Source organism: Serpula lacrymans (genome assembly GCF_000218685.1).
Source record: "Serpula lacrymans var. lacrymans S7.9 unplaced genomic scaffold SERLAscaffold_1, whole genome shotgun sequence".
Classification (NCBI taxonomy): domain Eukaryota; kingdom Fungi; phylum Basidiomycota; class Agaricomycetes; order Boletales; family Serpulaceae; genus Serpula; species Serpula lacrymans.
In genome coordinates this window covers 662188-677071 of record NW_006763290.1, presented here as the reverse complement: position 1 = coordinate 677071, position 14884 = coordinate 662188, and the positions used below count along the sequence as shown (strand labels likewise).

The window sequence follows — 14884 nt, the reverse complement described above, 5'->3', positions numbered from 1 at the left end:
AAGTAAAAGTAAAAAAGTGAAGTGTAAGTAGGTGCTGGTATATCAATTGTAAGCATAATGATATGTGGACAGGAAAATGGTGGCATTTTGTACAGGTTTGTTGCAATTCCATTTATGTAATTCTTTCCCAGTTCCTGATTCAGTCCCAAACTTCAGGCACTCCTTCTAGATGGTACATTAGTGGCCCCTATTATAATTGCAACAGACAAAACTCAATTAACATAATTTTCAGGTGACAAAAGTACATACCTACTTTATGCAATTTATCCAAGGCTATCAGATGCAACCCATCTTAGTATGCTTGTATTTTGATAGGTTATTACTCTGTCACTAAGCTTTCTAAGGAGGGTCCAACTGCCACAGAGAAATCTATATGAATTCAAAGGCTGTTCCACTCATTTATGTGTATGATCCTAGAGCCTCTCATTAAGGCAGGAAAGGAGGGGATTGAAATAACAGGTAGAGATGAATCTATAACAAAGGGGACAGTGGTCCCAAATGCTGCGTGCGAGCCACATTGCGTCAATTATTTCACTTAGTTTTGCTTGCGTGGTTTTTGTGGCAACACAGGAGCAGCAGTGCAGTAGTAGTGAACGCAGTGAAAATCGTAGCCACACTGATCACACTTATAAGAACATTCAACAATTGTAGTGAAAATTGTAGCCACGTTGAAAATTCTCGCGCTTATAAGGACATTCAACAATTTGTAGTGAAAATTGTAGCCACATTGAAAATTCTCACGCTTAATCGTTTTTACTACAAAACACAATATAGTGGACACCAAAACTCATGCCTGTGGCACGATGTGACAGAACTCAACCAAACAAACCTCTTTTCCTACTATGTGGGGAAATGGTCTGGCCCTACACACAAAACAAATTGTTGTCGAGAATTTGCACATTTTGCATTACAAAAATTAATGGCCATTATTGACCACACTGTGGTGTGCATAAAAATAAAGTCAAAGACCCTTCCCCATACATAAAAACACAGCTTACACAATGTGAGTTTATAACAGTTTATGGTGTTGATTCAATTAAAACTGACACATTGATTACAGAAGCCCAAATTATCAACAAACCAGTGCATATAGCAAATACATAAATATGAATATGACCAATTCAAATATGCAGTATGTATAGCATTGTTAATGTGTCATTAACCACTAACTGATATATTGATGTCATTTATAGACATATTCCACAGACACCTGAACGAGAACATGGTGAACATTGCAATAGAGATTGTATACAACGTCATCAACAGATGACATCACCAAGTGTGCGACGAGAGCACCTCTTGGACCGTAGAGATTTGAGAAATATCAATATTGTGCAACCAAATTTTGGAGGACCTTTGCATGATAATCACATGCCTCAGCCATTAGCTGGACCTGCATACCCTCAATTGCAGCCCCCTTTTCAAATGAGGCAGGGTAACCAGTTGCTTGCTACCCATGGTGTTGACTACAATGAAAGGCTATTAGATGGGTTTCAAAACCGACATGCAGAACGGGTTAATCAACGGCGTAATAGACTACGGAGGCAGGAGCAGGCTGAGGATCAGATGATTCAATGCCAGGAAGCAATACAGCTCCAAAGGCAGGAACAGCAGTTGGCTGAGGATCACCAGGAAAGAGAAATTGAACGTCAGGAGGCAATTAGACTACAGGTACAGCAGCATTCTCAGCATGCTGATCTGCGTTATGAAGAGCTACATGCTCAGCAACTCATTAGAACCCAAAGAGCTGCTCAAGAAGAGCTTGAAAGGAGGGAAGATGAGCTAGCAAATCAGGCTCACAGGGCTGCCAGGGATGCTGTAGACCAAGGCGGGGACTTAAATGAACCGGTAGCTGCCAGAAATGCACCAAGGATGCCAAGGCCTTAACAACTTGCAAACAAACAAAATATTGCCAACCGCCGCCAAGCACAGGTGATACACCAGGAGGCCCTACAACCATATGTAGAGCCTCTATACCGTCATACTTTATGCAACATGGAAGTAGAGTGCCGTAATTGTGGAGCATTACACTGGGATACCAAGAGACTCACAAGTTCCTCCAGAATCCATCCAAAATTTGGTGTGTGCTGCCTTCAAGGTCAAGTTAGGCTGGATCCTTTCCAGGAAGCACCTGCTGCACTACACTGTCTGTTCCGTGGGATTGACATTACTGCACGTGAATTCCACGACAAAGTTTGCTCATACACCAATGCCTTTGCATTTACATCTTTGGGTGTCAAGATAGACCATGCTGTCACAAGTGCTGCAGGACCTTATAGTTTCCGTATCCATGGAGGCCTTCATCATAGCATCAGCGCATTCTATCCACCTGGAGATAAAACTCCCTCTTTTGGCCAGCTTTATATTCACAACCTACAGACTGCCCTTTTTATTTTATTTATGTAATGAGAATAATTGAGGGCATGGCACTACACCAGCAACCATGCCGGAGATCCAGGATACCCTGGAGCAATTCAATCCATTCAATCTATTCATCCCTTTGTACAAGCAAGCTTATCAGATCATCATGAAAAAGCCTGAAGCAGAAAGTACCAACATAACAGCCCATATAGCTCTTGATCAAACTCTGGACCAAAGTCGTTATAATATTCCTACTGCAGATGAAGTTGCTGCTGTTATCCCTGGAGATGGAGAACAAAATGTTGATGAGCACCGTGATATTGTTTTGCAGTTGAAGCAATTTGACCATGGTGGTGGTCCCAAGCATATCAGCTATTTGCACCCCCTTTTTTCACCTCTGCATTATGTCCTCCTATTTCCCTTTGGAGAACAAGGGTGGCATAGGACCATACGGTTCATTCAAAATGCTGATGGAAATATACGCAGTGAATATGTCTCCCAGCGGTGTTATTATGTATACCGTCTCCATCCCCGAAGAACCGATCAATCTAATCTTTTCTATGGTGGAAAACTACTTCAGGAGTATTGCATTGATGCATGGGCTTCCACAGAAGAAAGTGAATTGAAGTGGGTCCGTCATCATCAAAAAGACATAAGGGCAGATCTTTACCAAGGTGTTAAAGACGCTATGGATCAAAATGATGGGGAAATAGATTTGGGTCAACAGGGCCAGAACATTATCCTACCATCTTCTCATTCTGGTAGTACACAGCACATGTACCAGCTCTTCCAGGACTCCATGGCTATATGTCGCCACTGCCATAAACCCGATATTTTTCTTACAATGACAGTAAACACCAACTGGCCTGAAATTCAAGAGGCTTTGCTGGAATACAACAATGCCGGTGAAGTAGATGATGACCCCAATATGCCTACAAGAAACAGACTGCTGCAGACCGTCCTGACATTGTTGCACGTGTCTTCTATCAGAAAAAGAAGGCACTGTTGAAGGAAGTCAAAGATAGGATCTGTTTACACTGTGGAATACCAAAAGCGGGGTTTGCCACACATACATCTTCTCATATTCTTGGAAGATCAATATAAAATCCGTGATGCCACCCAGGTTGACTCTGTTGTCTCTGCTCAAATTCCTGATCCTGTCACACAACCAAAGTTATATTCAATGGTCACGAAGTGTATGATGCACGGTCCATGTGGACCTGAGCACCCTGGAGCCCGGTGCATGAAGAATAGAGCATGCTCAAAGTGCTATTGCAAAGAGTTTTGTGCTGAAACCAGATTTGGTGATGGTGGTTATCCAGAATATGCAAGGCCTGACAATGCAAGAACTTATACAGCTCCAAGTGGTCATGTTTTTGATAACCGTGATGTCGTCCCTTATAATGCCTCTCTGCCAAATATGACTGTCACATCAATGTTGAAATCTGTGCATCTGTTAAAGCCGTCAAATATATTCATAAATATATTTACAAGGGCCATGATCGAGCTTCAGTTGTGGTGGGAGGACAAGGTGCAGATGTAGGAATTGTGCATGGAGATGCAAGGCAGCCGAGGGATGAGATTCAGGAATATATTAATGGTCGCTATATTGGTCCTGTGGAAGCATGCTGGTATCTCTTGGAGTTCCCTGTGCATGAAGAAAAACCAACGGTGTTGCGCCTTCCCATTCACTTAAAGGATCAGCAAACTGTATTCTTCAATGCCCATGATGATGCAGAGAATATAATCAATAACAACCGTACATCAAAGACTCAACTCACAGAATGGTTCACTGCCAATAAAGATCACCCTGAAGGCCGTCACATACCTTATTAGGATTATCCTCAATACTTTGTCTGGAACAAAGGTGCTAAAAAATGGACTCCAAGAAAACAACAATTTGCTATAGGGAGAATGATGTTTGTCCATCCAAGCCAAGGGGAGTGCTTCTACCTCCGTACACTGCTCAGTGTGGTCCTTGGAGCAGAGAGTTGGGAAGATTTGTGCACATTTGATGGGGTTTTACATCCAACTTACAAAGCTGCATGTGCTGCACGTGGCCTGTTAGAAGATGATGGTGAATGGGATCAGTGTTTGGCAGAAGCAGGAGATATGCAGACAGGCCCTGAACTCTGTGCTCTCTTTGCAGTTATCTTACTGCAATGTCTCCCAAATGAGCCTGCAAACCTTTGGAACCGGCACAAACACAAGATTTGTGATGATTTACACCACTGCCTTCTTCAAAGAGGGATTGCCCAACCTTCAGAAGACCAGATTTATGATTATGGACTATTCTTGCTGGAATCCATACTTACTCAAGCCAACAAGTGTTATTCAAACTTCCCACCAATGCCTTTTCCTCAGCAACAATGGGAGCCTATCATTGCAAACCATCTTCTCCACGAGCAGCAAAATTATGACAGATCTGATCTTACTTTGGAGGTTGAAGATAATGTAGAGAGGCTCAATCAAGAGCAGCAGAATGCTTTTGATACCATTATGCAGTCAATCCACCATAATGAGGAAACAACTTTCTTTATTCACAGTGCTGAAGGTAAGGGAAAAACATATATCTGTAATACAATTGCTGCTGCTGCTTGAGCAAGAGATAATCATAATGTTGCTTTATGTGTAGCATCCTCTGAGATTGAATCCCTATTCCTGTACATGAAACATCCACATGCAGGATTCCAAAAAACTCTGACCTCCATGAGGTATTGAGACATACCAGAGATATTGTCTGGGATGAAGCGCCAATGCAACACTGTTATGGGATTAAAGCATTAGATCATACATTGCGGGACATTTTGGATAATCAACTTCCATTTGGAGGCATTATAATGGTCTTTGGAGGGGACTTCCACCAAACAACACCTGTTATTCCAAGAGGGTCAAGGCAATACATTATTTCTGCCTTTCTTAGAAGGTCACAACTGTGGACAAATATCCATATCTGTTATTTCACACAGAACATGTGCCTGGACCGTACTCCAGAAATTGAAGCCTTTGATAGCTGGCTCCTGGATATTGGTGGTGGTTGTGGAATTGCAGGAGATGGAACTATTGAGCTTCCCGCCAACATGCTTATGCCAGAAAACAGCATAGACTCATTAGTTGACACTACCTATCCTGGAATTGCAAATGGAGACCAAGATGACCATTATTTCCTCCACCACACCATCCTCTCTACAAAAAATGATGCCATTAGTGACCTTAATTCAGCAATCCTCACAAAATTCCCTGGAGAAGAGTTAGTAGCTCTGTCAATTGATAAAGTGGTTGGAGAGGGGCATGAAAATTATCCTGTGGAATTCTTGAACTCCTTGCAAGTATCTGGCCTTCCTGAAGCGCAACTCAAACTTAAAGCCGGATGTCCACTTATGCTCCTCCGCAATGTTGATCCCCTAAATGGACTCTGTAATAGAACACGCATGATTTTGATAGAGATGAAGAGAAGAGTATTGAAGTGCCGTGTTTTGGGAGGAAAACATGCAGGAAAGATAACATTTATTCCACGCCTCACATTGGAACCTTCATCAGAAGAATTGCCCATCAAGTTATCACGTCGTCAATTCCCTGTCCGTGTTGCCTTTGCCATGACCATCAACAAGTCTCAAGGTCAATCAATGACATAGGTTGGGCTGGATTTACGTGTTCCAGTGTTTTCACATGGGCAACTTTATGTTGCATTGTCTCGCTGCACTTCAGGAGAGAGAATAAAAGTGCTATTTCCACATGGTTCAAATGACAGACATGCTGTCAATGTGGTGTATCCCGAAATTCTGACTGGCTTTATCTGTGACTGGCAAGTAGATTTTTCCCCAATTCTCACCCTCTTTACTAAAGTGTTTTATTCTCAGATCATATTTCATCCTTTACCATTTCTGGAGTCTCTTTTTTTATTTCTCATCAATTTATCAATGTAATACCATAGACTTTTTACGTTACAATATATGTTGATGTTTGTAAAGGTTCAATGAACTATCTGCTTGAATTTAGTATACTGTGCACAAGTTTAGGGCAGGCTTATAAGGACATTCAACAACAAAACTGCAAGTCAAACATGCATCATAGGATTCAAAGACTTAACATATATTACAGACAGCATAAGTTTACTTAACATTCTGATCACTTAACAGTGATATTATTATTTATTATATCACAAAAACATTGCACCAGTGGCAGAGCCACGGGCTGGACCTCGTCTGCTAGAAGGGTCCATCCTGTTGTGGCTTGCTACGTGGCTAATTACTCTGAACAATGCCTTATTTTGTGCTCAAAGTATGGGACATGTTCCAAATGCCATTGCATGCTAGAGAACAGGGAGCCTGGAGATGAAAGGATACCTATTAGAACCTAGGATGCCATTTATTACAATACACAATATTTGGACTTCTAACTTTCAGTCTTCACTTCAACTTTCTTTCCTTTTTAGACACTTGTGCAATGTGGAACTTTCCTCCATTTTCAAACTCCACTTATATTTTTACTTTCTCGTGCTGCACTGCTTTCTCTTATTTTTTAGATACAACTCTCTCATATGGTGGAGCTGGTCACAAGGGCTGCACCCTATGACATCATCAGCCACCACCCTTAGCAACTGTATAGTACACATGTACAAACACTCTGTAATAGTATATATACTCTAATAAAATCAAGGAGACTCCTCAGCAAGTCCTCCTATTGATTACCATCAACTAATTTGGTCCTACCTTCAGGGAGTTTACCCACTCCTTCACTCGCTCTTCCTGCTTGACTTCTCTGTGCACCAGAGTACCAAAACTTTGGTTGTAACACCATTTATACAGCCAAGGTAGCAGATTCAGTATTTTTGTCCTATAAGACATGCATGGAGAAGGATGTATCCTGTATTGAGCATTTCTGGGAAGGCTTTCCTTACACTGATATCCATTGTTCCATGACACCAGATGTTTGGTATCGGCTTTACCAAGGAGTTGTCAAATATATCATAAAATGGTGCCAAGAACTCTTCAGAGCTGAAGAATTAGATCAAAGGATATAGTACCTCCCACCCTCCTATGGCACTTGACATTTCAAGAACAAAATATCTTCATTATCTCAGATATCAGGCAGTAAACATAAAGACATGGCCAAAATCCTTTTGGGCTGTCTCATTGGCAAATTACCCAAGGAAGCAATAATTCCATCAGATCACTCCTGGACGTTAAACAGTATATATAGCTCAATATCTCACCCATAGTGACACTACTTTGGGATATCTCTCAAAAGCTATTGCAATGTTCCATCAAAACAAGTTTATATTTGTACCATTTGGAGTCAGGGAAGATTTCAATATCGCTAATATTCACTCTCTTCTATATTATATATTATGTCAACTTAATCAGGTGGTTTGGGACCACTGACAATTACAACACTGAGATGTTTAAACATTTTTATGTTAACATGGCCAAAAATGCTTGGAGAGCATGTAATCATAGGAATGAGTGTCCTCAAATGATTGCATGGTTCACAAGACAAGAAAAAGTGGCATCTTTGGAAAGCTATCAAAAATTTCTACTATTATCTACCCCACCTACCAATATCCTCAAAACATGCTCTGGAATAGTTTTTCAATTGACAAAATTACCATCTTATCTTCTTCAGCCACTTTAGTCAATTCAACAAAAACATAAAAAATATCCAGGCTTTGAACATAATTTGAAAATTTCCACAATCAATTCCAAAAATGGCATCTTTTGAAAGCTATCTATAATTCTAATAAACAGAAGACTAATAGACTGTAAGTAAAACTGTATATAGGAGAGAAACAAACATGTTGCTTACCTCAGTCCAAATAGTTGAGAACTGAGGTGGCAACATGCTGTGTGGCTAAATATAAACACAGTATTATGTAACCACTTGCCTATGCTAGAGTTGCTTCAAGAAACAAAAGAACTGATAAAAAACAACACCCCCACTCAACAAGGGCATAGTTACTTTAAAGTCATAGATAAAATAAATATCTTGTGCTTTAAATATTGTAGTCCCTTTGTTAGCACATCCACAACTTGCTCTCCAGTTGGTACATATTCAAGACTAATATCCCCTCCTTCTAGTCTCTCTCAGATAAAGTGGTGTCTGATGTCTGTGTGCTTGGTGCGTTGGTGAAAAGTTGCATCTGATGCTGCAACATATTCAGTTTTAGTGTTTGACAGAGCCACTGATGTTACAATACACAATTTGTGGACCTTTAAATTTATTTCTCCACTTTAACTTTCTTTTGTAGTTTTCACACACTGTGCCATGTGGCACTTTCCATTTCATTCAAACTCCACTTTCTCACACTGCACTGCTTTTCTTTATTCTTAGCTACAAAGTCTCTCACACAGTGGAGCTGGCCACACGGGCTACACCCGATAACATTATCAGCCACTGCCTTTATCAACTGTATAGTACACATGTACAAATAGTCTGTAGTAGTATAAATACCCCAATAGATCAAGGAGATAACTCCTCAGCAAGTCCTCCTATTATTTACCCATAACAAACTTGGTCCTACCCTAAGGGAGATTACCCTCTCCTTCCCTCACCCCTCTCTGCCTGTCTTCCTTGTGCACCAGAGTATACAAGCTTTGGTTGTTACATTAGGACTTGCTTTTTTACTCTCTCGCACATTGTGAAAACCCGGACCACAAGGCTAAGTGGAATCTTTTGAACAGTAAGACTTTGGTGCCAGAAGGCATTGAGCTTTTGCTATCTGCGCAAACAAAGTGTGTGTCCCAATCCTGCAGGCAAGCTCCTTAGGACAAGGTACTAGGAAGATTGAATCAAATATTACATGGCCCCCAGTATTAAGGGGAGCACTATAGCTCAGCAGTAGTGTGGAACTATTGTTGATTAGATCTACATACAAAAATTCTTCTTCATGTTCCTCTGACCAGGCCAAGCACTTGCCTCCGCCAGTTGGAGAAGGGTTGACAGCTTAACAAGTGGACCACCCCCTGACAACTGTTTGGACCAGGGTTTATTACTGTTACCTTTTTATATACTTTTTCAAATACTATAGTGTGGGTAGTTGGGGATTGAGACCCATTACTCAGCTGGGAAGAGGTAGATCCGCAGATAGCAAGCGGGGACCCTCAGTTACATCTTTTACATTTACAAAGAGAACAAGTCAACATGTTGTCACAACCACAACCCAATGTCAACACTTTGTTGCACAACATGCGTGCACAGATTATGTCATTAACCATGCAACTCAGCGAGCTTCAGACAAACCCCCCTAAAGTAGTTGAGCGGAAGTCCAACAAGAAAGTCAAGACTGTTGCTGACCCTGGCACTTTTGAGGGAGACCAAGCAAGATTTGCTGAATGGTGGATCAAGGCAAACTGGGACACATTTGCCGATGATTTTTAAATAGTGACAGCAGTGCTGTCAAGACTCAAAGACCTGTGGTGGGTCAATACACCCAAGTTAGACTCCAGGAGTGTTACACTGCAAATCACTGGCCTACCTGGGACGATCTCAAAGGGGAGATTGAAAAATATTTCAAACCCCAAGCTGGGCGTGACTGGGCACATCAACCAATCCGCTCCTTCAAACAAGGAAACATGAGGACAGATGATTTCTTAACCTGGATTCTGGCCCTCTCCATCTAAGGGGGTCTAGGTAATGAATACACAGTAGAACTGCTAGAACGCAATGTGAACCCCTACATTGCAGAACAGCTTTATCTGCAAGATATGAGAAATGAGAACCTCTTGCAAGCAGCAGAAGAGGTTCGCAAAATTGGTAGGGCCATGGAGCTCTACGAAATGCAATTAGGTGACGGGTCCACCACCAAAAACAACTATTCCCAGAGGCACCCTGGGTCATCAAACCAAAATCATAATCACTCTCACGGGTTCAAGCCGTTTGGGCTACAGCCAGGACAGGGTGCTCTTATGGATATCAGCGTGGGACAAGGCGGACAGATGTGCAGATTCAAAGACAACTGTTACAACTGTGGCCAGCCAGGAGGGACACATGTCCCGAGACTGTAGAAATGGGGTGCAAGCTGCCCAGCAAAAAAAATAACCAAGGGTGCCAGTTGCACCAGTTAAAAACTGAAAAGCCGGATGATTGGCTCAATACTGTGACCAGTTGTTTGTACGACAAAATCCGAGCCTTCTTTTACAACCAACAGATTGCTGAAATGAAAACTCATTGAAAAGAGTTCAGAGTCTAGGTCACTTGGGTGCCTTTGCTCCTATTAACAATGAAGTAAACCACAACAAGGTGGCCCCTGCTCCTGGGTGTTGCACGAGCAATAAAGGAAAGGGGGTGGCTCCCCATTTTGTAAATAAATTTCTGAATCTGTTATCTGAAGTATGTACTTGTATTTGAAAATGCAATTGTAGTATTTATGATACTACCGCTGCACCAGCGTCTCTCCAGGAGTGTGGCCCTGGCGAGACAAATACAAGGGTGTTTGATTCTGGTAAAATGATAAATATAAATATAAAAAAACCTAAAGTAGAAAAACATTTTTCTTTTGATGTTACTTCTTCTTCTTCTTCAAAGCCACTTTCCAACAAAATCCCAAGGTGTGAGTTGATGCACACATATATATTTCAAAGAGAGATCCATTTAGATGTTGGTGTGGAAAACCTTACCCGGGGCATAGTACACCCAACCAGCGCACTGCTTGATTCAGACACTAATGGCATCTTTGTAGATCAGGTCTGGGCAGAGCAAGTCAGACTCCCCCTTGTAAAATTGAATGTATCTATTCCTGTATATAACATTGACAGTATACTTAACACGGGTGACTGCATGACGCACAAATTTTTTTTGTCGTTGAGTATCAAGGACACAGGGAACGAGTTACTGCCAAAGCTACCCAACTAGGGAAGAGTTATTTAATCTTAGGCTGGACCTGGCTATTTAAACACAATCCTGAGATTGACTGGCAGACAGGGGTTGTCACATTGTCACATTGCCCTCAGGAGTGTGATGACTTGGATAAGCTGAGTCATGTCTGTCAAACTGAGCTTGATGAAAGGATAAACACTGGTCACATTTATGCTAAACTCAAATCTTTGGATAAGATTGATGATGGGAATATTGAGGTGAAGCCTGAGAAAGAAATTAAGAGGCTGGTACCTCTTCCGCAGAGTATCATGACTTTTGGAAAGTCTTTTTTAAACATAAATCTGAACGCTTCCCAGAAGTCAAGCCTTGGGACCATGCTATAGATTTGAAGAACACCTTCAAACCCCAAAAGGGACACATAATTCCCTTTCTGCACCAGAAAGAGATAAGGTTTCTAGTTTCATAGATAAACAGCCCAAAAAGGATACATCAGACCTTCTAAGAGCCCTATAATGTCCCTGGTGTTTTTTGTTCCCAAAAAGGATGGTAAAAAGCATATAATTATGGACTATTATTACTTAAATGAGTACATGGTTAAAAATGTGTATCTGCTGTCTTTGATCAGTCAGCCAGTAGACAAATTGGCTGGTGCCAAGATCTTGACAAAGATGGACCTCAGATGGGGGTACAATAATGTACGCATCAAAGAAGAAGATGCTTGGAAGGCCATATTCACGTACCACCAAGGATCCTTCAAACCCCTCATCATGTTCTTTGGGTTGACCAATTCACCGGCAACTTTTTAGAGCATGATGAATGAGATCTTTGCGGATATGGAAAACTGTGTTGTCATTTACATTGACAATTTATTAATATTTACAAAGTCGGACGATGAGGCTGAGCATGACAGGATCGTGCAATAAGTCCTTTGATGCTTACATGAATGGGACCTATTTGTCAAACCTGAAAAATGTAATTTTAAATTAAAGGAAGTAGACTTCCTTGGTATGATCATAGGCCAAAACAGAATCAGGATGGATCCTAAGAAAGTTCAAGCTATATTGGATTGGCCTGAACCTACTTGCGTCAAAGGAGTTAGGGCCTTTCTTGGCTTAGGCAACTTCTACCAAAGGCTTGTTGAAAACTTTGCAAAGATAACAATACCATTGAACAATCTCACTAAAAAGGATGTTGTTTGGCACTGGGGTGCCAAACAACAAGAAGGTTTTGATAAGCTTAAACAGGCATTTACAACAGTGCCCATATTAGCATTTCCAGAATTAGACAAAGAGTTATGGCTGGAAACCGACTCTTCTGATTTTGCTACTGGGGCTGTTTTATCAATCAAATGCCCTGACAATCTTTGGAGGCCTTGTGCCTATTTATTGCATAGTTTGCAGCCTACAGAGTGCAACTATCAAATATATGACAAGAGGATGCTAGACATTATTAGAGTACTAGAGCACTGGCGGCATTACTTAGAAGGTGCTAGGCACCAGTTTGGAATATGGACCAATCATAAAATTCTGGAGTATTTATAACGGCTAAAGACTTGAAGCAAAGACAGGCCCAATATGCAGTATACTTGTCAAGGTTTAATTATAAATTAATTCATAAGCCTGGTACTTCTATGGGAAAAGTAGATGCTTTATCTAGAAGAGAGGATTATGCCATCAGCATCAAAGATGACAACAAAGGTGTCACCCTGATAGATCAATCCAGGGTTGCCAATGTTTGAATTGGGCAGGACTCCAATCTTCTAGAAGTCTTCAAGAAGGACATCCATCTCATCAGAAGAGAAGGCGCACCTTGATGGCAATGAACAATGGAGTTGATCTCCAGAAACTACATGTGGCCTGGCATGGTCAAAGATGTACAGGAATATGTAAAATCCTGACTGAGATGTCCCATGGCAAAGAACTTGCATCAACCACCTGTCACTAAAATTATGCCAAATCCAATACCAGCTGGTTCCTGGCAGGATATATCGGTTGATTTCACAACGGATCTACCCGAGTCAAATGGGTATAATTCAGTAATGGTGATGGTAGATTGCTTCTCCAAAGAAGTGGTATTTATTCCCACAAATAAAACTATTACAGCCGCAGGTATGGCAAACTTATTTAAAGATTTTGTATGGTCTATCCATGGGTTACCAGAAACGGTTATCTCTGATAGGGGGCCCCAATTTACTAGTGAATTTACAAAAGAACTATGCTGGATGCTGGGCATCAAACCTAAGTTATCAACGGTGTTCCATCCACAAACAGATGGACAAATGGAGAGGCTCAATCAGGAATTGAAGCAATACCTCCATATATTTATCAATGACAGACAGACAGATTGGGCCAAGTGGCTCAAGATAGCCCAGTTCTTGTACAATATCAAATAGTCATCAGCTACAGGGAAGGCACCATTTGAGGTTACAAGATCATACCTCCCCAGAATAGGTGTAGGACCTGTCAAAAGCAAGAATGCGGCTGCCAGGAGCATTGTCAAGGGTATAAAGTCTGTCTTAGATGAAACATGCAAGGCGCTATTCAAAAATGTAGAGCAGATAAAAGACAGGGCAGAGTGTGGACGATCTAAGACCCCTGACTCCAAGGTCAGAGACCTGGTCTGGTTGGATACCGACCACTCAAATTTAAAAGATTGGCAGTCTAGAAAACTGACCAAATAGTGGATTGGTCCTTATTGGATTAAGGGAGTCAAACCCAACACAGTGGAGCTGGAATTCCCCAAACAAATGAAGGTAGAACCTACCGTCAACATTAGCTATGTGAAACCCTACAAAGGGCCACTGCCAGGATAGCACATATACCAGCCCGGACCGGTTGTAGTCACCCAGGAAGGTGAAAAAGAATCTGAAGTTGAACAGGTGGTGGACGCACTCTTGAAGTGTGGAAAATTAGAGTTCCTAGCCCTATGGAAAGGCTATGGAGATGAGGCCAAAACATGGGAACCAGAAGCCCATCTGGAAAATTCCCACAATGCTGTTTGAGAATTTTATCCCAAGAATCCCTCGGCTCCTAGGAAGCTTGGAGGCATGTATTTAACCCTTTTTAATTCCCTATGCCCAAAAATTTATCCACTACCTCTGGTACTTGGTCTTGCCTGGAAGTTGAGCCTTAAAAGGGTAGTGTTATGATACACAATTTTTGGACCTTTAAATTTCATTCTCCACTTTAACTTTCTTTTGTAGTTTTCACTCACTGTGCCATGTGGCACTTTCCATTTCATTCAAACTCCACTTTCTTGCGCTGCACTGCTTTTATTTATTCTTAGCTACAAGTCTCTCACGCAGTGGAGCTGGTCACATGGGCTGTGCCCTATAACATCATCAGCCACTGCTTTCATCAACTATATAGTACACATGTACAAATAGTCTGTAGATGTATACAAACCCCAATAGATCAAGGAGACTCCTCAGCAAGTCCTCCTGTTGTTTACCCATAACAAACTTGGTCCTACCATAAGGGAGGTTATCCTCTCCTCCACTCACCACTCACTGCCTGTCTTGTTGTGCGCCAGAGTATACAAACTTTGGTCGTTACAGGGGAAAAAGAAGAAAAAGTAGGACTACTTTTGGAATGTGGCAGTAATGTTTATTGGATCCTCAAGTTGATAAAATTCAATACAATTTTGCAAGGTAAAATACAAGTTGATTCCAATATAACATTATTAGATAAACAGATCTACATTTAACCTA

General features: G+C 41.4%; 2 protein-coding genes across 2 annotated transcripts; both read left to right on the top strand.

Moving 5' to 3' along the window:
• Positions 1–1371: 1371 nt before the first annotated feature.
• SERLADRAFT_431731 (uncharacterized protein) lies at positions 1372–1887 on the top strand (the record flags this gene model as incomplete). Its single annotated transcript, XM_007312066.1, has 1 exon — positions 1372–1887. One exon carries the CDS (start codon positions 1372–1374, stop codon positions 1885–1887), a length of 516 nt encoding a protein of 171 aa, XP_007312128.1.
• A 7659-nt stretch (positions 1888–9546) lies between these two features.
• On the top strand, positions 9547–9980 carry SERLADRAFT_431728 (uncharacterized protein; the record flags this gene model as incomplete). Its single annotated transcript, XM_007312065.1, has 2 exons — positions 9547–9695; positions 9743–9980. 2 exons carry the CDS (start codon positions 9547–9549, stop codon positions 9978–9980), a joined length of 387 nt encoding a protein of 128 aa, XP_007312127.1.
• Positions 9981–14884: the final 4904 nt, after the last annotated feature.